At 44.3% G+C, this 22,109-nt stretch overlaps 1 protein-coding gene across 2 annotated transcripts in view; it reads right to left on the bottom strand.

The window, feature by feature from the left end:
- Nucleotides 1-21,782, bottom strand: part of LIMK2 (LIM domain kinase 2) — a 61,657-nt gene extending 39,875 nt beyond the window's left edge. Inside the window, exons 1-2 of one of the 2 annotated variants that reach the window (XM_004766391.3) lie at nucleotides 21,595-21,782; nucleotides 8,211-8,310 (exon numbers count right to left, since the gene is read on the bottom strand). In XM_004766391.3, the coding sequence (XP_004766448.1) occupies nucleotides 8,211-8,310; nucleotides 21,595-21,610 (116 nt within the window). In that variant the 5' untranslated portion in view covers nucleotides 21,611-21,782. Of the gene's footprint in view, nucleotides 1-8,210; nucleotides 8,311-8,406; nucleotides 8,549-21,594 lie in introns of those variants that run through there. The other variant, XM_013063490.2, reaches the window with a different exon arrangement.
- Nucleotides 21,783-22,109: the final 327 nt, after the last annotated feature.

Here is a 22,109-nt window from a genome sequence, read left to right as displayed (position 1 = left end):
TTTTCCAGAACAACCCAATCTCTGGAACCTACTCCTCTCTGCCACTTACAGTAACTGCAGCCACAGTGGCTGCTAAGGGAAGGATATGGAGAAGGGCAGGGAAAAGACTCACTTACACCATATCTCTTGGCCACCCCTGGCAATTCATATGACAAATATCTCCCCCATACCAATGATGTGCTCAGTGGTGACACAATGGGGGGCAAAATGTCTCATGGTCCATGACTAGGTTACACTTATAGAATATTAGAAGTCTCAGGATATCATTAAGGAGATGATCAAATGAATAAATGTAAAGTTAAAACCACAAAAAAAGCTTTAAACGGAAGGTCTGTGAAAGCATAGAAGAGGGGCCATGACCTATTCTATTACTATCTTCCTGAGACATCCAAGTAAAGATCTGAAGGTTGAAGAGGAGTTAATTAGGCCAAAAGGGAGTGAGGGCTTTCCACACAGAGAGAAAAGCAGGAACAAGGGCCTGTCAGAAGGAAGCAGAGTGTATTCTGGGCCCTGTGAAGGAAAGCAGTGAGACTGGAATAGAGAGAGCAGAAAGTTGTAGGGAGAGGCCAGACCACAAGGGGCTTTGTAGGCCACATTAAGGACTGGTCTTTATCCAAGAGTGCTACCAAGTCATGGAGATATATAAGGATGGGGAGAAAGCAGTGTGAAAAAAACATTTTTTTTTTTTAAAGTCATTCACTTTTTTAAAGTCATTCATTTTTTTAAAGTCATTCACTCTGGCCACTTTGTGGAGAATGGATTGCGTAGTGTGAGTGACTGCACAGTTAGAAGGCTATTGCAGTTATCCAGGTGAGACATGATGGTAGCCTGAAAAGGGTGGTGGTAGGAGAAATGGAAAGACCTGGATGCATTCAAAATATAATCTGGAGGGGTGCCTGGGTGGCTCAGTGGGTTAAGGCCTCTGCCTTCAGCTCGGGTCATGATCCCAGGGTCCTGGGATTGAGATCGAGCCCCAAATCGGGGCTCAGTGGGGAGCCTGCCACCCCCCTCTCTGCCAGCCTCTCTGCCTGCTTGTGATCTCTGTCAAATAAATAAATAAATAAATAAATAATCTTAAATATAAACATATATATATATATATATATATATATATATATATAAAATGTGGACAAAAAACCTGACAGGTGTGGATATGGGTAAGAGAGAAGAGCTATCAAGAAGCACTTCCAGGTTCTGACTTAGGCAGAGGGATGGATGGTTGTGCCATTAAACAGGATGGGTTATATTGAAGACAAGCCAGTTTTGGGAGAAGATTAAAAGTCTAGCTGTGTCTGAGATGTCTGGAAAACACTCAAATGGGCAGGGGAAGTTGACAGCAAGACAAACAAGACTAGAGCCCAGTGGAACGGTTCAGACCGAAACGGTTCTGAACGAAATTCAGATATGAATTTTGGGGTCATCAGAGTGTGGAGGACAACAGAAGCCATAGGTGTGAGTGAGATTGCCTGGGGAGAAACAGAATGTGCCTAGAGAAACAGTAACATTTCAGAGCCAGAGAGAGGATAAGCAAACTGGAATGACCAGAAGAATGTGCATGGGGGTGGAAACCAGGACAGTATGGAATTTCATGGAGGCCAAGAATTTCAAGAGTGACAAAGACAATAATAATAAATGCTAACATCTATTAAATCCCAATACAGCCAGGTACTGTGTGAAGGGCTCTGAATACATGATCAAATTCAATCAGCACAACCTTTTGAGGCAGGAAGCATTTCTCTTCCCCTTTTCTAGGTGAGAAAACTGGCAAAGAAACTCAAAGTCAGCTGACTCAAGATAAACTAGGACGAAAACCCAAGCAGGCTGACTCCAAACTCATTTACTTGTCTCTACAACCTCTAGTGCAATTTGGGAGGTCATATAATATGAAGCCTGAACAGCAGCCAATGAATGGACCAATGTGACTGTCCCCTGGAAACTTACCAAGGGAACGCTGTTTCAGGGGAATGAGAATGGAAGCCAGACTAGAGCCCATTATTAGAAATGCTCCATATTATGACTTTAGCTGTCTGAGGGAATCTGAGGGAGTCAGTTATGAGACGAGGCCACTATGTTAAATCTGTATCCCCAACATCATCTAATTTGGTAACTTTAATATAGCAAATGATGCTCAAAATTATAAGTGAACTGCAAATGTAAGCAGCCCAAAGTTGCCATGTGTGGCTGGCTGCAAACCCTTTACAACATACCATCCTCCAGTTTCCAGAGTGCTTACTTATCCATCACCTCTTTGATCCTCACAACTTCTTCATGAGGTGGATTACCTTTACCACATCTTTTTTTTTAACTTTAAAAAATTATTTATTTATTTATTTGACAGAGACAGAGAGAGCACAAGCAGGGGGAGTGGCAGGCAGAGGGAAAGGGAGAAGCAGGTTCTCCGATGAGCAGAGAGCCCCCTATGGAACTCGATCCCAGGACCTTGGGAGCATGACCTAAGCCAAAGGCAAACACTTAACTGACTGAGCCACCCAGGTAACCCTACTTTTACCACATCTTATAGATGAGAAACTAAAGCTCACAATGACAAAGGAACTTGCCCACAGTTACACTGCCAGCCTGGCTCAGCCAAGATTCAAATCCAGCTTCTCTGACTCCAAGTCTACTATTCCTTCTGGGGCGTCCCAGTGCTAAGAGGACCCTCTTCAGAGCCAGGGAGACCTGAGTTCAAATGTGTGAGACCCTGAGCAAGTTCTACCTTTCTGGACCTTGTTTTGTGTAAAATGGGGTTGTAGGGTTATTGTAAGGGTTGAATCAGATAATCTAAGTAAAACTCCCAATACAATGCTTAATAAATGTCTGTCATCCATCCCTGGCTCCACTCTACTCCTCTTCATCCCTGCCCCAGACAGTAGCTGTAGGGCTTCTTTGGGATCTTCATTCTCTCTTCCCAAGGAACAGAGCAGTATCAAGGCATGTTGAAGGTCACATACTGCTGCTATATGCTAGGAGTCCCACTCTGTGTTCATGCTGGACTCCCTCTTGTGGGCAGAGGAAGGCCCAGGTGTTTGTCCTCTGTCAGGCACGCACCAGTCCCCTGTTTAACTGCCAGCCTTAATGAGTTGCTGGCTGGCTGTTTCCTTAGAGATAAACTAGACAAATAAGGAAACTAAAATCAAAGTCTTGGGTCCATAAATGCAGGAGCAACATCAAAATTACAACAGCAGAGGGCAGGGTTGCTCCATGAACTCCCATGCCAGGAGCCAGGGACCCAGGAGAAACCTAACAGCACGTTTATTTGACACTTGAGAGTTCATAAAGCTTTTGAACCAATACCCTTCAGTGTTATCTGACACCACCAGTGTTTGACAGGCAGGGTGAGTGTATTTTATTCTGAAGCTACAAAAGAGGAAACTGAGCTTCACGAGGTTAAATGACATGACCATATTCAGGAATGCAGAGACTCTTGTAAGCAAGGAGTTAGAATGCCTGGATTCAAATCTCAGCTATGCTACTTACTAGCTCTGTGACTGTGAGCAAGTAAACTTCATTTCTCTATTCGTAAAATAGGTATGACCAGTACTATAGTTATTACATTGTTATAAGAATTAAGTTATGGGGTGCCTGGGTGGCTCAGTGGGTTAAAGCCCCTGCCTTTGGCTCAGGTCATGATCTCGGGGTCCTGGGATCCAGCCCCGCATGGGGCTCTCTGCTCAGCGGGGAGCCTGCTTCCCCCTCTCTCTCTGCCTGCCTCTCTGCCTACTTGTGATCTCTGTCTGTCAAATACATAAATTAAAAAAATCTTTAAAAAACAACAACAAAAAAAACTAAGTTAGATGGGGCGCCTGGGTGGCTCAGTTGGTTAAGTATCTGACTCTTGGTTTTGGTTCAGGTCATGATCTCATGGGTTGTAAGATGGTGCCCCACATCAGGTTCCCTGCTGAGCTTCTCCCTCTCCCTCTCCTCTGCCAACCCCCCCCCACCGCTATCTCTCTCTCTCTCTGAAATAAATAAATCTTAAAAAAAAAAAAAAATTAAGTTAGATGATACAAATGTGAAATGCTTAGGACAGTGTCTGGTACACAGTAAACACTCAATAAACGGTAGCCTTACTATAATTATGATGTACTATGCTTGTTGAGGTTGGGGTGCGGGTTAAGAAAATGAGCATGGCGGGGCGCCTGGGTGGCTCAGTGGGTTAAGCCGCTGCCTTCGGCTCAGGTCATGATCTCAGGGTCCTGAGATCAAGTCCCGCATCGGGCTCTCTGCTCAGCAGGAGCCTGCTTCCCTTCCTCTCTCTCTGCCTGCCTCTCTGCCTACTGTGATCTCTCTCTGTCAAATAAATAAATAAAATCCTTAAAAAAAAAAAAAGAAAAGAAAATGAGCATGACTTTCAGCATCACAGAAGCTATCCTATTGTCACCAGCCCATTACACCACAGTCTCTGGCTGCTCATTTTCACCTATCCTGAAGTCACAAATTTAGCAGAAATGGTCTGTTGCCCGATAAAATGACGACAGCTTTATATTTGTATTATTCCTTTTCCAGAGCATAGGCATTAGAAATCACTTCTCAAAAAGAGAAAGCTCAAAGAGTCTGTGCTCATGATCCCATGAAAAGAGGCCTGAAATGTTCCCAGGAGCCTTAAGTATGGAAAATACTTCAGTATTTTCCCTCTGATAATGTCCTTAGGAACCAGGTCAAGCTAGAGAGTCTCAGGTAAGGGTGATAAAGATGAATTAATAGAGGCAGTTTTCCCTTTTTCCACAACCCCTCCTCGTTGGCTAAGCACTTTTGATGAGGGTTAAAGGACAATCATCAGAAAACTTGTCAAGTTTCTTTGGTTTTCCGACATGCCAAGTCACCATTAAAAACATGCCAGCTCTATACTTTAACCTCAGCTACAAAGAATATGAAGTCTGGTTGCCTTCCTGGCCTCCTTCATGGAGAGTAAAACCAGTTCCAGAGAGCTTCTGAGAGAATGGCCCCAATGGTAGAACCAGTGGCACTGCTCAGGTCAGAGGTACTTAAGAGTCCAAATAGGCCTGTTGGGAAAGCTGTGGAGAAGAGGCAGGAGGGCTACTCAGACAAGCATCCAGGATCAGAAGGATCCTGGCCAGGTGCCCAACTGCACCAGACTACGCTACTTTCAGGAGGTTGTCAGCTGGCCTCTGCTGTACAGTCCCAGGTTCCAGCCTTCAGTGACTTCCTATTGTCCCAGGCACCTGAGAATCTGGCGGAAGCTTATCAGAGGCAGAATTATGGAACGCTACGGATGAGAGGGATGGGGTAATATAAGGAGAAGGTGAAGGGAGGAGAGTTTGGGCCAAACCCCAGCAATTTCTCCATTGAATACCCAGCTCCGCCCTGTAACTAGAAAAACAAAGGTGTGGGGGAAGGGGAAAAGAAAAGTCATTTCCTTTATTGTAACTAACTCAACTGCGCAAGAGCGAGGCTGGAAGGGAGACATGAAAAATGAATTTCTTTAGGTACCATGCAGGGAAGAAGGTCCTGCTAAAAGCAGGACACTGTGCCTAGACACTGAATTTATCAGAGAATTTAAAAGACATTCAGCTGATGCCTCATGATCCTTATAACCAGGTTATTTCTGGGGTCAGATACAGTGTTCCCAGCCCTGTAGATCTTTCTCCAATCTGGGCAAAAGTCATTTGGCTCCAAAGCAGCCTGTCTCCCCAAGGCAAATTACCAGGCTCTGTCTGAGGACTTCATGTCATCCAATTTTTGTGGGAAAGCTCAGGAGTCAGGAAATGCGCTCCTTCAATAGAGCTGGATTAGAGAAACCCTGTCCTTGAGACAAAGATGTAACTAGGAGACCTACCCCAGATGCTCTACTTCCCCACAGGCATGATCTTTGGTGTAACTGTGCCAGGGTAGTTCAAAGTTAACCTCAACCTCTGAGGCTCCACATTAGAAGACCAATGGGTATGTATTAAGAGAAATAAATGCATGCACTTAGGTGTACACAGACACACTCAAAATATAATATAAAGTGACAGCTACTGAATATTATAGGAGTTCTATGTGTCAGATGCTATGCTGAGCACTTTATATAGATTATCACATTTAATCCTCCCTGACAGCCTGTGGGATGAGTATGTATCTCCATTTTATAGATGAGGTGCCTGATGCTCAGGGCAGTCACCCAAGGACAGTTAATAAATTGCAAAGCCAGGATTTGAAACCAGACAGTCTCATTCCAGAAGCTGCACTCATCCACCAGTATCACGTACCTTACTTTTTTCTGAACATGTATGTGCGTATATGTTTTCCTCTCTACCCCCCACTCTGACACACACACACACACACACACACACGTTCCCTAACAAACTAGCCTCTAATTGGACCTAAGACTTCAGTTCTTTTTTCTTTTTTAAAAAAGATTTTATTTATTTATTTGACAGTGAGAGACAGAGAGGGAACACAAGCAGGGGGAGCGGGAGAGGGAGAAGCAGGCTCCCCACTGAGCAGGGAGCCCCATGCAGGCTCAATCCCAGGACCTGATCTATCATGACCTGAGCTGAAGGCAGATGCTTAACAAGTGAGCCACCCAGGCGCCCTGACTTCAGTTCTAAGGTCAACTCTGGTCATCCATGACCTGTCTTTGTAACTCTTTTTGTCTTGTTGGTTTCAGGCCTCTCAACTGTGATATGAAGGGTTATATCACACAATAGATGGTCCCTTCTGGTTCTGAATTTCTTTGGTGTTCAGAGAATCCAGAAATCCCCCAAATTAACTTGTTCTATCCTATTCTGGTTATTTTGGATAGAAAATATTAACACAGGGTGCCTGGGTGGCTCAGTTGGTTAAGCGACTGCCTTCGGCTCAGGTTATGATCCTGGAGTCCCCAGCTCCCTGCTCAGCAGGGAGTCTGCTTCTCCCTCTGACCCTCCCGTTTCTCATGCTCTCTCTCTCTCTCCCATTCTCTCAAATAAATAAATAAATAAAAAGAAAGAAAGAAAGAAAAGAAAAAGAAAATGTTAACACAAATAGGAAAAGAGCAGGAATAAATATGACTATATGGGTTAGGTGCCAACGTGAGCCCTGGACTAGAAACTCATTAGGATTCGCTTCAGCTCTAAATGAAAGGGCAAGTCAAAGGCTTTATCTGTTGGTCCCTTATATTTCTGACATTTTTGCTCCAGCCCTTACTAAGAATCAACTTCCCTGAGGGTAAAAGGAAGAATCAAAGCAATTAGATCCACAGAGAAGACTGGAGAGCCCAGAGTTTGAGCTGAAAGGGCAGAAAAATGCAGTTCCTCTCCAACTCTTCCAGAGGCCAGAGCTCTCCAGGCCAAATCCCCCACACCGTTCCTGGGTGGAGGCAAGCGCTTAAAGGTCAATTACATTACTTGATATCAGCATGGGGGATGCTTTGTAACATGAGCTGTGTGTGGGAGCTGGAATCTACAGCACTTGGTGCCTGTCTACAGTCTGTCCCATCTAAAGATATGAGCAACAGCCCTACCACTTCAGACCACAGGGGCACACATGCCCACCCAGCCTCCAGTGTGGAATGACTGTAGGCCAGGCACTGTTTTATGTTCTGGAGAATGCAGACAGGCTCCCACTCTTGAAGATTCCAGTCTCACAGGGGAAAGAAATAACCATTCAGTGGGTGCCTACCATGAGCTGGGCCCTTTGCATATATGATTTCATTCGATCTCAACAAGTCTATGAGATAAATTTTTAACATCCTGTTTTCCTGATGAGAAAACAAAGTCTCAGACAACAGGAACAAATCCAACTTTAAAGTCTCTGTTGTTATTTTTAAGAAACAGAGATGCCTTCAAACAATAATCTAAGAGCTAAAATAAAATTAAATAACAAAAAGCAGGAAAGTAGGGAGGCATCCTGCAGTGGAGGGCTGACTCTGCCAATTGCACTAAAAACAACCCTTGAGGCACCTGCATAATGAGTAGGGTAGCTGTGGGAAACTCATTCTTTCTGGGTCTCAGTTTCCTCATCTGTAAAGTGAGGGTGGTGCTGGGACACCTTGGAGAGGCTGTTCCCACCACTTCACCCTACTTCTAGCTGTACCCAGCCCATTTGTGACTCACTTTCACACCAAACATTTGCTCACATGCTCTTCCTTGGCACGTTCCTCCCTCTCCCCTCAACCCACACCAAAATGGGAACTCTCAAGTCAGAAACGTGTTTTTGTCTTTTCCAGAACATGAAATAGTGGCTGGCCTGTAGTACACTGGCAAAGACAGGAGGACAGACCCACTTACCGGAAGCAAGAGCTGTGCCAGGCTTCGTTGACAGTCCTGTACCGCCGCTGGCTTGGAGAGACATGGTCCCCACAGCCCCGACACTTCCAGGTATCTTCACCTGCACACAAAACCAGGGAGTTTAGAGGCCCAAAGTAGCAGGAGGTACAGGACGGGATTCTTATCATGCAGAGTAAAACTGAGTTAATGGACTTACAATGAAAGGGCTGGCCAGTGCTCTGATAAATGCATAATTTCCCCCTCCACAAGTTCTCTGGGAAGCACTTATCCAGCCTGCTCATCTCCCCAGGGACAGGAATTCATGGCCTTAAAAGCTGAGTCACATGAAAAAGCGCTCAACATCACTTAGCATCAGGGAAATAGAAATCAAAAGAGATGCTACCTCACACCAGTCAGAAAGGCTAAAATTAACAAGTCAGGAAATGACAGATGCTGGCAAGGATGCAGAGAAAGGGGAACCTTCTTACACTGTTGGTGGGAATGCAAGCTGGTGTAGCCACTCTGGAAAACAGCATGGAGGTTCCTCAAAAAGTTGAAAATAGAGCTACCCTATGACCCAGCAATCGCACTACTGGTTATTTACCCTAAAGATACAAATATAGTGATCCGAAGGGGCATGTGCACCTGAATGTTTATAGCAGTAATGTCCACAATAGCCAAACTATGGAAAGAACCTAGATGTCCACCAACAGTTGAACGATTAAAGAAAATGTGGTGTACACACACACACACACACACACACAGAGGAATACTATGCAGCCATCAAAAGATGAAATCTTGGGCACCTGGGTGGCTCAGTGGGTTAAGCCGCTGCCTTCGGCTCAGGTCATGATCTCGGGGTCCTGGGATCAAGTCCCGCATCGGGGGTCTCTGCTCAGCAGGGAGCCTGCTTCTCTCTCTCTCTCTCTCTGCGCCTGCCTCTCTGTCTACTCGTGATCTCTCTCTGTCAAATAAATAAATAAATCTTTAAAAAAAAAATGTAATCTTGCCGTTTACAACAATGTGGAAGGAACTAGAGGATATTATGCTAAGTGAAATAAGTCAATCAGAGAAAGACAATTACCATATGATCTCTCTGATATGAGGAATTTGAGTTTGAGAGGCAGGGCGGGGTGTCGTGGGGGGGAAGGGAGTGTGAAAAAAAAAAGATGGGACCAGAGAGGGAGACAAACCATAACAGACTCTTAATCTCATGCAACAAACTGAGGGTTTCTGGGGCTGGGGGAAAGGGATAGGGTGGCTGGGTTATGGACATTGGGGAGGGTATGTGCTATGGTGAGTGCTGTGAACTGTGTAAGACTGAGGATTCACAGGCCTGTACCCCTGAAGCAAATAATACATTATATGTTAATTTTTTTAAAAAGGTGAGTCTCATTCCATCTTCTAGAAATGTTCTGATTGTTCCTTTTTTTCACAGAAACAAAACCTGCCTTTTCCTAGAATTTCAGCCCTTGCTTATTATAGCTCTGAGTAGATAAAATGAACAAGGCCTCTTTCTTTTCAGGGTCAGGCCTTCCTGTGACTATTCCCAGTCAGCACCCAGAAAAACTTCTCTGGGTTAAACATGTTATTGCCTTTTCCTATTCCTCAAAAGCCCTGGTTGTATAGATATTCCATCACTGAGTCCAGGAGCTCATTCATTCAACCAACATCATGGGTCCTCTTACTGGACCCATGGTTCCTCTCCAAGCTCTATGTTGGAGACTCCTGGATAACATCATCTCTGATCTTCAAGGAGCAAATCCACTGAAAAGGAATCCTTCTCCCACACTGTAATTTTTCCCTTACATCTTATTGCAGAGTTAGAAGCAAAGTGCTATTTTAGTTTGGAGAAAGAAGTTATGGGTATAGAAGGAAAAGAACATTTAATGAACACTTCCTATATACCAAAGGCTTGTGCCAGGTGCTTTCAGAGACCCAATCTCATTTAATTCTCAAATCAATCCTGTGAAACAGGTATTAAATTTATTCTAGGGGTGGGAGACTTGAAACCCAGGGCTAGGGGGTGTCAGGCCAAGCAGCAGATCCAGCATTCCAACTCGGGCCCAGCTCATACTAAAGTCATGTTCTTTCCACTCACTCTACCATGTTGATTCCTGCTCATTCCACTTAGCAAAGTCAAGAAAGTCTTTGTAAGGGAAGCTAATACTTGAGCTAAACCTTGAAGGATGGAGAAGATTTGCCTGAGGCCGAGTAAAGATGGGGAAGGGCTGTGTAGGCTGAGAGGTTAGCATGTGCAGTAACACAGAGTGAATCCATGTCCCTCCAAAAAGGACAAAACACAATATCCCTGCTGTGGCTCAGATACCAACTTCTTGAAATAAAGAAGGCAGCTGAGATCAAGCTGTGGTACCTGACTCAGCCCTAGAAAGCAGGACAAGGTTGTTACAAAACTCCCTTTTATGCTCCCTGTATGCAGCTTTGTTCTCTCTGGGTAACTCCAGACTGCCACAGGCACGGTGACAGTCACTGAACCCTGTTTCACAGGCATAGGGGTCATGAATAGACAATGCACAGCTCCAGACACTTCAAGATTGCTCAGCAGCATTGTGGGACAGTCAGGACACAAACAAGCTGGCAAAAGGCTTTAAAACCTTGACCCACCAGTTCCTCTCCTCCAGTTCCACAGCGGTAAGACATATATGCCCATCACCACATGAGTCTAAAAATTCTCAGACTCTCAAGAGGGGCCTTTTTGTTTTTTTGGGTGGCAGTGACCCAGAGAATGCACTACTATCCTCACAAACTCAAACGTACAAAGTCTGAGAGACTTACTCAAATTAGGTTATGGATAGTGAGTGCACAAGCAATAAATTTGTAAGGTTTTCTTTTCTTTTTAAAATTATTTATTTGAGAGAGAGAGAGAGAGAGAGAGAGATAAATAGTGCACAGAGCCAGTGAGAGAGAACACAAGTGGAATGGGGACGGGCAGAAGGAGAGGGAGAAGTAGACTCCCCTGCTGAGAAGGGAGCCCGATCTGGGACTCGATCCCAGGACCCTGGGATCATGACCTGAGCCGAAGGCAAATACTTAAGAACTGAGCCACCCAGGCACCCCTATAAGAAGGTTTTCAATGAAGACAGACGTCCAAATGAATCTTCCAAGTTATAGAGGTACAGGTTTGAAACGTTTTTGGAACTCTTTTTTTTTTTTTTTTTTTAAAGATTTTATTTATTTATTTGACAGAGAGAAATCACAAGTAGATGGAGAGGCAGGCAGAGAGAGGGAGAGAGGGAAGCAGGCTCCCTGCTGAGCAGAGAGCCCGATGCGGGCCTCGATCCCAGGACCCTGAGATCATGACCCGAGCCGAAGGCAGCGGCTTAACCCACTGAGCCACCCAGGCGCCCCGTTTTTGGAACTCTTAAAGGGAAGGGTTTTTAGTTCAGTTTGTGAACTATTTTGTTCTATCCCCAGCAAATCTCATTATTTTAAGCCACATCTTGTTTCTAATTTTTATTTTTTAACCCAAAGGAATGGTCTCTAACTTGACTACTTACTCAACAATACAGCATCTTGGACCTGAATGACTTCTGGCTATTTACAAAATTCAAAAATAATCAGGACTTTCCACTATGAGGATATTTAAGATAACTTGTTATTGACACACCCTCCAGAACCTGCCCTTTCTTGTCTTGAGAAACCCAAAGCCATCCACCAACACTTATTTAGCACCTTCTCTGTGCTAAGCTCTAGGGATATAACTCCAGACTGCCTTTGGCTTAGGTCATGCTCCCAGGGTCCTGGGATTGAGCTCCACCTCAAGCTGTCTGCTCAGTGAGGAGCCTGCTTCTCCCTCTCTCTCTGCCTGTCACTTCCCCTTCTTGTGTTCTCTCTGTCAAAAGAACAGGTAAAATCTTTTAAAAAATATATATCTAGGTTAAATCTCTTTCTCATTTGCTGCTCTTTCCCAACACGACACATAGTTGGCATGGACTAAATATTTGCTGAAAGAATGACTAAAGTGTGTCCATTCAATTTAGCAATAAGTGGTCACTTTGACCCTCAGTGAGACAGTTTCAGAGAAATGGTGGGGGCGGAAGTCAGATTGCAGTAAATGGGAAGTGAGGAAATGAGGGCAGTGATGTATAGATAGCTTTTTAAAATGTGCAGCTGTGAAGGGGAGAGATGTGGTAGCTCAAGCAGAAAACAGGGTCCAGATTTTTTTTTTAAAGATTTTATTTATTTATTTGACAGAGATCACAAGTAGGCAGAGAGGCAGGCAGAGAGAGAGAGAGAGAAAGAAGGAAGCAGGCTCCCTGCCGAGCAGAGAGCCCAATGCAGGACTCAATTCCAGGACCCTGAGATCATGACCTGAGCCACTGAGTCACCCAGGCGCCCCAGATTTTTTTTTTTTAATGGGAAAGACTTGAACTAATATAAATGATAACCAGAAGGAGCCAGTGGAGAAGGGAGTAGTGATAGAGATAACAGAAAGTGCACATCTTCTGAGAGATGGGATAGGATAGACTCTAGAACAGGAGTGCCATACGAAATAGTTGAGCCTTTCTTCTGTAGACACTGGGAAGTCTGGGTGAGCCAGCTAAGACTGTGCTGTAGACAGGGAAAAGAAGTGAAAGACCTGAACCCAGGCTGTGGTGAAGGACAGGGAAGGACTGGAGAGACATTTGGAAGGTGGAACCAGGTGGGTATGAGAGAAGGGAGTAGTATAATATTAAAGGAATGAATGGCCCTCTACAACGTGGCTCCAAAGAACCTTTATTTCTCACATCTGTTACAAAGGGATGCTCTAATCACATCTTTTTTTTTTTTTTTTAAGATTTTATTTATTTATGTGACAGAAAGAGAGATCACAAGTAGACAGAGAGGCAGGCAAAGAGAGAAGGGGAAGCAGGCTCCCTGCTGAGCAGAGAGCCTGATGCGGGCCTCGATAACTGGACCCTGAGACCATGACCTGAACCCAAGGCAGAGGCCACCACCCAGGCACCCCACTAATCACATCTTGATCTATTTTCTGTTTCTGCTACACACATTGATGTTCTTGCATACTAACATTCACATCTCAAGCTTTTGGGTGTTTAAGATACTTTACTGTCTCTTTCCTTAATCAAACTTCTATCCTTCTTTGATGGTCCCCCAGAGGGGTACTTTTTTCACTTTGTCTATACCTGCTTTATATCGTTTGTTTTGTGATTATAGTTCATTATGTTTCATTATGTTTCATTCCTTCCCTCTCTCTGTTCTCCATCCCCACTCCTAGATCTAAGGGACAAAGGCTGCATTTTGACCATCTTCAAATCTCCTGAGCCTAGCATAAAACCTGATGCAGAACACACACTCCTTTGTGTGGCAAATCCAACCGAAAAGCTGGACCAACTGCCAACTCTAAAGGTAATTTCCAAAGATAAACTTCAATAGTCAGAGGAATGATTCCATTGAATAAGGATTCAGACTCTCAGGATAATTACCTATGGGTAAAGTCACAGGTAGATGCACAGGCCTCAGCTTTTCTGTTGAGCATTCACACTGTTTTTCAGTTACGTACCTGAGCAAGAGGGGCGCCTGGGTGGCTCAGGGGGTTTAAGCCTCTGCCTTCGGCTCAGGTCATGATCTCAGGGTCCTGGAATCGAGTACCGCATCAGGCTCTCTGCTCAGCAAGGAGTCTGCTTCCCCCTCTCTGCCTGCCTCTCTGCCTACTTGTGATCTCTGTCTGTCAAGTAAATAAATAAAATCTTAAACAAACAAACACAAAAAAGTACCTGAGCAAGAATATTCACCCAAAGCCTTCAGCTTCTCAAGCCCAGATATTCTTTAAAAGAAAACTCTTGGCTTCTTCAACTCTCTACAGCCCTGAAAGCTGATGATCTTAACTCTCTTACAACTTCGTTTTTTTTTTTTTTTTTTTTTTAAGTAGGCTCTACACCCAACATGGGGCTCAAACTCTAAGATCAAGACCTGCATCCTCCCCCAACTGAACCAGTCAGGTACCCCAACCCTTTTACGACCTTTATTCTAAGGAATGCAAGAGAAATATAATAATACAAAGTCTTGGAGATTACTATGAGGCCCAGTGAAAGACCAATCCAGAGTCCAGTCTGCCTGGAAAATATTTCATCTAGGAAAATACCTCATTGCACCAGGACCTTCACCCTCTACTTCTACAATATTTACTTCTCATATCAACCATGCCTACTGATTGTCAGAGGCCAGAAAAGGAGTTTGACAAATTAAATGTCCCCAGCAGCCTCAAAACAATAAGGGGCCCTTATTAGGAGTTTAATAATAAGAAAATGATTCCACAGTTTTTATTGCAATTTGTTGCTTTTAAGAAGTTATATGTATACAATGCAAAGAGGGTAAGAATTACAATAAATGGCTCATTACTAAAGTTCTTATCTTCAGGATCTTTTGAGTCCTGGCATAAAATATAGTTAAAAAATACATACATATATTCAGCTTATACACACTTCTCTCTCCTGCCTTAATAATTGGTGATGTGGCCCTCAAATAATTTCTGCAGTAGGATGACAGGAAGGTAAGGCTAGAAGGGCCCTTAAAAATCATCTACTCTAGTCCAGTCTTTCTATTTTTCTGGAAAAAAAAAATGGATTTGAAGAAGGAAATTTGATTTGCCTAACCATCAGAAAACTGGTCCAGGAGGGGCTCAAATCCAAGTTCTGAAACTACCAGACCAGTTGCATTTTTATTATCATATGCAGCCTCAGACAAGTTAGGACTTGCTTAAGACTACACAGTTATTCAGTGGAAGGGCTCAGCCTGGTACCCCAGCTCAGTGCCAGCGCATTTCTCACAAGACACTAACGTTCACCTTAATCTTGGTCTAAGAAATGGATTTCTGTAAATTAGCCCTTTTCAGACTTCAAAGTGATGAGAAAATTCCAGGTACTGAAAGCTCATGAGACCATAAAGCCTAGCCTGAACCAACATGCACAGACCCAATCCTTTCATTTGAGAAAAATCTTTGATGCTTCTCATGTTCCACTAGACAATGAGAACTAGGAACAAAACCCAGCCAGTTCAGTGCAGCACAAACAACTTTTATGGTAACTGCTGTGTTCCCTGGGAACTGGCAGGTCAGATGTATAAATCCCACTTGTCCCAGGATAAAGCAGGAAGCAGAGGGGCAGGGCAGCAACTGGTAGGGATCAACCAAAAGGGAAAAGATCACACCTTAATGAAGTGAGTACCAACAAGACTTACAGTATGATTAACATTCCTCTAGATACTCTTCTTTATATCCCAAAGGTTTTCCTCCTCACTAGCTTACCAACTATTACCAAGTGTCCATGGAAAAAAAGATTAGATGATTTTTTTTATTAACATATAGTGTATTATTAGTCCCAGGGGTACAGGTCTGTGAATCGCCAGGTTTACACACTTCACAGCACTCACCATAGCACAAACCTTCCCCAATGTCCATAACCCCACCACTCACTTCCTACCCCCCCACCCCTCAACCCCCAGCAAGGATTAGATGATTTTTAAAGGAGCTTCTGGACTTCTCCAAATCTTATATTTCTCCTTCATAAGAGGAGGGATCAAATTATTCCTTCTTGCTCTGAGGTGGTGACACCAAACTGGGGGACTCTCATTTTTTGGCTTAAGACACATACACACACACACACACACACACACACACGTGTACACACACAGACAAGACACAAACACAGACATCTCAGAAGGTTTCATTCTTGCTGTTGTTTCCATCTGCCTTTTATTTTATTAGGAAAACTTTGTAAGGGTCAAGAAGAAGAGCAGGAGCTAGACCTAGGTTTGAAACCTGGTTCTGTGTCCTTGGGCAAATTATTAAACCTCTCTGAACTTGTCCCTTAATCTTTAAAAAGAGGATAACCACCTTCCTTACAGGATTACCAAGAAGATGAAGAGAAATAACTTAATGGTTGTGAAAATACCTCCTGCGGTGCCTGGCACTTAGTTGGCAACTGAAAGCTTTTCTTTTTTTCCTTCATGTATATCTAGAGAGTTGGCTAGGGAAAGGGTTGAGTTGAATTACACTAACCTCTAAGATCTGTAGGAAATGTTTTCAAAACAAATTCAACAAACGTTTTCTACGTGCCCGTGTGCAAGACAAAGACTAGGTCATGAACTTCTGGGGCCCTTGGTGAGTAGTCATGGAGTGTAAGAGACAAGGATGTGTACAGAAATAACACATGTCAGAGAGGGACAAACTAGGTGCTGAGAGCAGCGCAAACTTGGTAGAGTAATAAGACACTTGGTAGAGAAACAAATGAGAGAGATGGTTCCTGTGGCTTTCTAGCGCTCAGGTTCTCCTTTCCAGCCATAAGTCTCCTTAACTGTGAATGAATAGGCATTTTCTTATCTGGGAGAAGGCATTTTCTTATCAGAGAACTGGTTAACCAATTAATATGTTCCCAAACAGCAGTTCACTACCCATTGTCAATGATATGGTGAAAAAACCAACTACTTTCGAGTCCTTATAACTGGACAATGGTGTCCTAAGCATATGCGAGCATGAATTAATAGAATATAAAGATCTGTAAGATGAAGACTCATACTGAAGGACTATTACTATTCCCATTTTATGAAGATGAAGCTGAAAAGCTCAACTAACAAGTGTTAGAGCTGGGTTTAGACCCAGGTCTACTAACTCTAAAGTCTATATGTTTAACTATATTTTAGATTTTCTTTCCTAGAATAAAGAAATTATAGGCAGAAAGACTTGACGATAAAATGCCAAGGTAGATGCTCAAGGAATACTCACTCTAATAAAACTAGGCGATGGTTTCATGTTCTAGCTCCTGCTGGGTATATATTAATAGGTCAAAAGAGTCTAATTCTTTTTACTATATAAACAAAGGTTAAGAATGAGAAGGTTGACAGGCTTGTAAAAGAATCCTAGAGCTCCAGGTCCTCTCACTGAAATGCCAAAGTGATACAGCACCCCTTCCTAATATGCCCCTGAACCCTAGCCCTTTCCAGGTTTGCACTGACCAAAAGCCAGCTCTGCAATGGTAATAAGCTCAGTCTCCAGAAGACATTGTAAACCTAACAGAGCCCTTTGAACATGATGGGTTTCTTTTTAGCTTTAAAACTTTGTGGTCCTCTTGGACTCTGTGTTGCTCCCTCCATCCCATATCCATGGTATCCAAATCACCCTGTCCTGCCCAACATGAGGTAATTCCTATGGTTTGTGCCTTCTTTTTTCTTTTAATTTTTAATTTTTTATAAACATATAATATATTTTTATCCCCAGGGGTACAGGTCTGTGAATCGCCAGGTTTACACGCTTCACAGCACTCACCAAAGCACATACCCTCCCCAATGTCCATAACCCCACCCCCCTTCTCCCAACCCCCCTCCTCCCAGCAACCCTCAGTTTGTTTTATGAGATTAAGAGTCACTTATGGTGGGGCCCCTGGGTGGCTCAGTGGGTTAAGCCTCTGCCTTCGGCTCGGGTCATGATCCCAGGGTCCTGGGATCGAGCCCCGAGTCGGGCTCTCTGCTCAACAGGGAGCCGGCTTCCCCTTCTCTCTCTCTCTCTCTCTCTGTCTGCCTCTGTGCCTACTTGTGATCTCTCTCTGTCAAATAAATAAATAAAATCTTTAAAAAAAAAAAAAGAGTCACTTATGGTTTGTCTCCCTCCCAATCCCATCTTGTTCCATTTATTCTTCTCCTACCCGCTTAAGCCCCCGTGTTGCATCACCACTTCCTCATATCAGGGAGATCATATGATAGTTGTCTTTCTCCGCTTGACTTATTTCGCTAAGCATGATACGCTCTAGTTCCATCCACATTGTCCCAAATGGCAAGATTTCATTTCTTTTGATGGCTGCATAGTATTCCATTGTGTGTATATACCACATCCTCTTTATCCATTCATCTGTTGATGGATATCTAGGTTCTTTCCATAGTTTGGCTATTGTGGACATTACTGCTATAAACATTCGGATTGGTCTGTGCCTTCTTCCTCATTCCTGTCACTAACACCTAAGCTCAGGGCTCACTGTACCCACCTCCAGATTAATGCCTTCCTCAGCCTTGTCCAACCCATCATGCCCACCAATGTCAGATATACAGTCTAAAAATAAAATACATCATGACTCTCCCACCCTCTAAACCTATGGTCTCTACAAATTTCACAAGTCTAGCATTAAACTCTGCACAGCATTAAACTCAGCTTTATCTTTCACTTTCTATAATTTCCCCATTTGTGCATTCTGGCCTCTACCATACATATCAATTCACTCTCCCTTGTGAAAACCTTGAAACTTGCCCAGCTATGCATCCTACTTCCAGTTTCTTCCCTACCAGGATATCACACCCCACTCCACCCTCCAAACCACTTTTAATCTACCTAAAACTTCACAAATTTTACCTCAAATTTTGGTCAGCATTTCCTGACCAGATCTGGTAGCCACCCTGGATATCTTGCTTTTCTTCAAACATGCCAAGCACATTCCTGGCTCAGGGCCATGCCTCATTTCCTTTTATTCCCTCTGCCGAAAACGTTCCTCCCACAGAGATCCAAATAGCTCACTCCCTTGCTTCATTTCTCACTTAGATGTCATTAACCAGGGAGTCTTCCCTGACCTCCCACTATCCCTATGACTTTATCCTACTTTCTTTCTCTTTGGAGCTTTTATCACTGATGTTTAATATTCATATATTTACATATTGTCTATCTCTCCCAACAGAACATACTCTCCATTAAGGAAGGGATTTGGTCTGTTTAGTTTCTTGCTGGTTCCACCAGGGCCTAGAAATGCTTGGCATATAGTAAGAATTCAATATATATTTGTTGGGATAGATATATGAATAGAGTTCTCCCCTACCTTTGAAATTCTATAATGTTATCACATATAGGCTTTCTTTCTTTCTTTCTTTCTTTAAGATATTTAATTTGACAGAGAGAGAGATAGTGAAAGGGACAAACCACATATTATTCATTTCCACAAATATTTATTACGGACTTTTTATGTGCCAGGCTCTTTACCTCAAGCAGCTAGAGTATCAGAAAGAGCACTGGAGGAGAAATCCTAGGTTAGCCCTGTCTCTACCATTAATTGAGTGACCCTTGACAAATCCATTTTTCTCCCTGGGTTTCTTCACATGTAAAACAAGGAGAGTTACATTATCTCAAGTCTCTCCTGGCTCTAGTATCTGTTAAAATTTATAAAGGTAAAACATGGCCCAGTTCAATGCCTTAGACATCACAGGTACTCAGTAAATATTTGGTTTCTTTGTTGTTGATTCTCCTGTTACAGAGGAATCTGAGTATTCTTGGAACAGTTTAGACAGAACAAGTAAAAGTTTAAGCCCCACTTCCTTCTCTGACTCCACGGGACAACGTCATTCTGGTGTTTGTGATAATAAAGGATTCTGGTGTTTGTGAGAGGACAAAGCACTGAATTTGAAGTTGGAAAATATGAACTCTGACCACTGCCATTTATTTGGCTACAGAACCTTGAACAAGTCATTTCTGAGCCTGAGTCTCCCCACACATTAAAAAAAAAAAAGTCATATTGGCCTACTCTCAACTCCTCAAAGGCACCTTTTTATGCTGTTACGTCTACTTGGAATGTTCTCTGCCCTTTTTTTTTTTTTAAGATTTTATTTATTTATTTGACAGAGAGAGATCACAAGTAGGCAGAGAGAGAGAGGAAGCAGACTCCCTGCTGAGCAGAGAGCCCAATGAGGGTCTTAATCCCAGGACCCTGAGATCATGACCTGAGCCGAAGGCAGCGGCTTAACCCACTGAGCCACCCAGGCGCCCTCTCTGCCCTTTCTTTGTTGGACTACTTTCTACTTATCCTCAAGGACCAGCATAAATTTGCTTTATTCACTCTCCAATCCCTTACTCTTACAACATTTACCTCCATTGTTTCTCTCAATTATTATAGCATTTATTTCCATTGTTACCTCAATTATTTACTATCTGTTTCTAGAACTGTAACCATCACAAAGGCAAGGACTGTGTCCATTATACTACTTTATAGTAGTATATATAGTCCATTATAGCCCATTATTCTACTCAGCACTTGGTTAAGTGCATGGCATAGAAGTATCCAACAAATATTTTCATGGACAAATGTCTAAATTAATGCACCTAGACACTTTAATACCTCTAGAAAGCTTTTGGTTCACTCAGAGCATCTAATAAACACTATCACCCTCTAGAATCTTTTACAAGTTTCTGTGAATCAAGGTTCAAAACAGGGAATGTACACAGAGGTTAGAAAAGTCACTGGAAATCATTTGAGTTGGAGAACTCTGGAAGCTAAAAAAATCAGAGAAAGGGACAGGGGATATTTATACCCCAGCCCTCTTGCTCCAGAAGCCTATTATCAAGAATGAGAAGAAAAATCCCATGCTTCCATGGTGAGGAAGTGACCCACTGGTGGCCTGGTCCTTGTATTCAGGATGGAGGAAGTGACTGTCCACAAGCTGAAAGCCAGGAAGTGGAGGCAGATATCCAAGGCAGCCTCCCTCCTCCACCATTCCCTCCTGCCACCTCTAGAAATCTTCTGGACGCTGACCCTGGTCAACCTAGAGGCTAGGCCACCCACACAGGTGGCTGGGAAACATAGCCAACAGAAAGTCCTGGTGTAGGGAGGACAGGGCAGAAGGGCAGGAAGCTGTAGGGTGGTGTGTGAGGTGACTGGGAAGGGACTGCAGGCCTGGCTAACCTAACTCTAAAGCGACCATTCACCTCTGGACAACTCTTCCTTCCAAGAGTGGTTTGGCCACATTTCTCTCTTGTCTCAGAGAGGCCAAAGGAGGACCCAGTTCCCATGGAGGCCCCAGAACCCTACGGAATAATGCTTCAAACTCTCTCTAACCTCTAATCCGTTTCCTAAACGCCAAGGGAGCCCACGCTCCGGGTTGTGGCAAAGGACCAGGGGTCACAGGCACCAAGATATCCGCGAGAAGCCTTGGATCCGGTCAGAGAAGTCATACTATCCACCATTTTCCACAGAAAACGCAGAAACCAGGGTAACTCTCGATCCTCTTATAACTGCCCCGAACCCTGAAGATCCCGCCCTCCCCATATTCCACATATCCCTCACGCCAAGGGAACCCAGACCCCCAGCTTTCTTAGAGTTTTAATTTGAGGGCTTGTGGTCACCACAAGAAAAGCTGGCCCCCTGACAGAGCCAGCATCTTTTCCTTCAGAGACCTCAACTCTCAGGGAGCCTCCCAACCCCCCTGCTCCTTGGAGCCTTCTGTCTCCGGTCCTCCAATTCTCGAAGCCCCACAACCTCTTCGCGGAGTGTTATGCTCATTCCCCCCAATTCTGCTAAGGAGCGGGAACCCACGGGAGTCCACTCAGCCCGAAACCCCCGAGGCTGCCAGCTCCCTTCAGGCGTTTTGGGCCCGGGCTTCCGAGATAACGGCGGGACAGGACGGGGAGGCCCTTCCTTACCCGCCTGCGCGGCCATGGTCCCGGGACGCGGAAATGGGGAAGTGGCGGGGACCGCAGCCGCTCCTCTCCGATCCCGCAGCCAGCCGCTTCAGGCGCCGGAGGAACTCAGCCCCGGGCGCAAGCGGGATGCATCGCCTACGGCGCCCGGGGAGGACCAAACCGCACCTGGCACCGGGGTCCGCCCGCCGACACCCCGCCCCGCCCCCGGGGCCAGGCCCCGCCCCCTGGCTCGGGCTCTATGGGGACCCTGACGCCTCCTACTGCGACCGGCGGGAGCTGGTAAAGGTGGTTGTCAAAGGCCCTGAGCTGGCTCCTCAGGAGAGTCCTCAGGACTCCCTGGTGGTCTCATCAGAGGACCTTTAGTCCATTTTACAGATGCGGGCAGGCTAGGACCTGAGGGAACAAGTTTAACTGCCTTGAAATGGCTCAGCTCATTAGAAGCAAAAGTGAGATAGGAACCCAGGTCTCCAAACTCCCAGGCAAAAGCTCTTTCCAGTAGAGTGTTTGGGACCAAG

This window comes from Mustela putorius, unplaced genomic scaffold (assembly GCF_011764305.1).
Source record: "Mustela putorius furo isolate JIRA1106 unplaced genomic scaffold, ASM1176430v1.1 tig00000081_pilon_pilon_pilon, whole genome shotgun sequence".
NCBI lineage: Eukaryota > Metazoa > Chordata > Mammalia > Carnivora > Mustelidae > Mustela > Mustela putorius.
The sequence above is the reverse complement of the archived record's forward strand: the minus strand, read 5'-3'. Positions and strand labels throughout refer to the sequence as shown.